Below are 2,943 nucleotides of genomic sequence, written 5' to 3'. Positions count from 1 at the left end.
AAAAAAAAAAAAAAAAATTATAGAATAAATCTAGAGGCCAATGCTCAATATAACAATTATCATAACAAAAATAGTTTCAACATTAAGACTTGGAAGTTTCTTTCTTATGATATTTTTTCAAAGTAATATTTGATGCCACAAGTTTCTACACAACAAAAAATATGATCAAAGGCCCGGATGGAAGCAGATATGTATGAAGTATTTGAGATGAAGGCGTTTCTGAAATGTTGTGAAGATACATATGGATGGAGTTATTCTCAGAGTTGATTTCATGTTAGTCAGCAACGTTATATCATCAAAATTTAACCTTTTATATGCACACTCACACACAAACTTAACTTTCACTGACTTAAAAAACAACAAAGACAAGGCAAATTGAGCTTAATTGGTTAATCAGATATCTAGGTTTTGGAAGGGCTGGGAGAGAATGTTGATCACAATAGTTTCTGTAATACTATCTGATAAAAAACGACTGCCTTTTTCAATGTTTTTCTTTTTCAATATTTAGTTACTTATATGAAGTTGCCAGAAGACATCCTTACTTTTACGGCCCAGAACTCCTTTTCTTTGCTGAAAAGTACAAGGCTGCCTTTACAGAATGCTGCCAAGCTGCTGACAAAGCTGCCTGCTTGTTACCAAAGGTACTGCCCCAAAGATGGAAGAGCCAGTCTGTACTCCAGCCTCAGATTTGACCACCTGATAGCTAAATTTAGGGAACCTAAGTCTCTGATAGAAACTTCTCTACGTGGTTAAAAACAGCGTTCCTCACTTTAACCTCTCCAAAAGCTCTTTCATCCTCTGAAGGCCTCTGGGATCCTCAATATCCTCTTTTCTCCTGCCAAGACTGGATCTGACAGAGGGAGTCCCTGCACGTGTCTAAATAGCTCACTGATTTCCGTGGTGGTGATTGCCACAGAGACACACAGAAACTCACTTGCACACAGCAAGGGGCAGAGTTTTTGTTTATCTCCCCATAGGCCTTTTTACCAGGTGGGATTCAAAGTAGAGGGTCTGACTGCACTGGAAGCCGGGGTTCATGTGTCCATCCCACAAGTATTTATCACTGTGTGCTGTATTCTCCTCACTGATGTTACCAGAGTTGGTAGAAGAGGGATGAAGGGAGTTACCCACACTGAGTCAGCAAAGTCCTTTTCTCCCTTCAGGCCCCCATGGTGCTTTCAGCTGGTTTCTAATGACCTCAGGGCTCCCTCTGGGATCAGGCCAGCATTTCCTCTCCTATAGAGCAAGATATTATTGGCCAAAGGGAGTACTTGGGGATTTAGGCATAAATTACGTCTTTAAAATTAAATTTGACACAGTCTCATCTGAGCTTATGAAGGGTTGTTTAAAATTTTCCTCTAATGAAAAACATTATCCCTTGTTTATAGCTTGATACTCTGAAGGAGGAAGGGATGGCTGCATCTGCCAAACAGAGGCTCAAGTGCAGCAGCCTTGAGAAATTCGGAGACAGAGCTTTCAAAGCATGGTGGGTACTGTTTTCAACACAGCTTGCATCTTTATAATGGTGTCATGACAGTAATTTAGTTGACATAATTGTGCACATATGTGGGTTTTTACAAAGTGCCACATACAGCCTTTGGTTTTCTAAAAAATACAAAAATCAGCACATCAATGACAATGTTACACTTTTTTAACTGTATTGTTTTCTAAGCAGTCAAATAATTTAGAGGGCTGTATCTTCTTTGTCTTAATAAAAGGGACAGACAGTTAAGTACTATTTATCTATAAAGACTGGAGATCTTATTCTAATGGTCCATTATCCTCAGAGTAGTCAGATCTTTTATCTTTTCCCACAATGATCTGAAAGTTTCTTTTTTTTGTCTTGATAATTAAGTCATGATAACTAAATTCCAGCATCAACCAAGTCGAAGTGTTCTAATTTTCTCTTGGCTCCAATTCTGCTCTTAATCTTGTATTTTTTGCCTGGGCCTCTATTTTTATATTAGTTAGCTAATTATGGGCATATACTTTAATATCTAAGCCAATAAAATACTACACCCTTCTCTCAGCCCCCAACCCCTCACCTGTGAGTCAACAACAAACCAGCAACACTCACAGGAGATAAAATGAAAATAAGAGCCTTCTGCACGAGCTCCAGAAACTGTCAGCTGAACTATATTTGCCCATCACTGTTAGTATTTAAATTACAATACCAACCAAAGTGATAAGTGAAACAGTTCCAATGTGAAATGCTGCACCTTTAAAGAGCTGGGATTGATTCTGGTAAAGGAAGCTCTCCTTTATCAGATTTAGGCAACTCTGAAGTGACTGGGGAAAGAACAAGGAAATTAGTCCTTTACATCATCTCATGAAGCGTAGAGACTATGCTGGATCTTTCTTGGTAAAAGTATGATCAGTAAAAACTCCCTGATTATGTGGAAGTTATGAAATTTCTTTTCTCAGAGACCTTTAGAAGTCAGGAAGAATGTGTTTTAATTGAGAAGAAAGGTAACTAGAATTTGTGTGGTACTTCCCATGTTGTAAAACGCTTACACATCCAGTCTCAAAACAGTTCTCCAATTTAGCCTGCTGTGGCATGGCGGAGGCTGGAGCTGAGGGGCTGACGGATTTGCTCAGCTGGTCAGTGATAAAGCCGGATCTACGGGCTGGATGTGCACTCCAAGCCTGAGGCCCTCAGCTTCTCTCTCCTTTTAGAATTCCTTTTGGTTTCTGCCTTTGTGAATTGCTAGATTTCTATTCACCCCATCTTCTCTTAAATGGATAATTCTGCTGTAAAGAAAATAGATTTGGTTCAGAGCTACCATTAGAAGAAAAACTAGTGAAACTAGTGAATTTTAAAAATTACTTCTGGCTGAGTACAAGGATTCCTGCCTGTAATCCCAGCATTTTGGGAGGCCAAAGCAGGAGGATTGCTTGAGGCCAGGAGTTTGAGACCAGCCTCAGCAACATACCAAAACCCTG

At 39.4% G+C, this 2,943-nt stretch overlaps 1 protein-coding gene across 1 annotated transcript in view; it reads left to right on the top strand.

Annotated features, from left to right (window-relative positions):
• Nucleotides 1-2,943, top strand: part of ALB (albumin) — an 18,367-nt gene that overhangs the window by 4,648 nt on the left and 10,776 nt on the right. The window contains exons 5-6 of the mRNA XM_003790089.3: nucleotides 509-641; nucleotides 1,389-1,486. Of these exons, the coding sequence (XP_003790137.1) occupies nucleotides 509-641; nucleotides 1,389-1,486 (231 nt within the window). The remainder of the gene's footprint in view (nucleotides 1-508; nucleotides 642-1,388; nucleotides 1,487-2,943) is intronic.

The sequence above is a fragment of the Otolemur garnettii genome, unplaced genomic scaffold, assembly GCF_000181295.1.
Source record: "Otolemur garnettii isolate 467f Iridium unplaced genomic scaffold, OtoGar3 scaffold00039, whole genome shotgun sequence".
In the NCBI taxonomy this organism is placed as follows: domain Eukaryota; kingdom Metazoa; phylum Chordata; class Mammalia; order Primates; family Galagidae; genus Otolemur; species Otolemur garnettii.
This window is presented reverse-complemented; position numbering and strand designations above follow the sequence as displayed.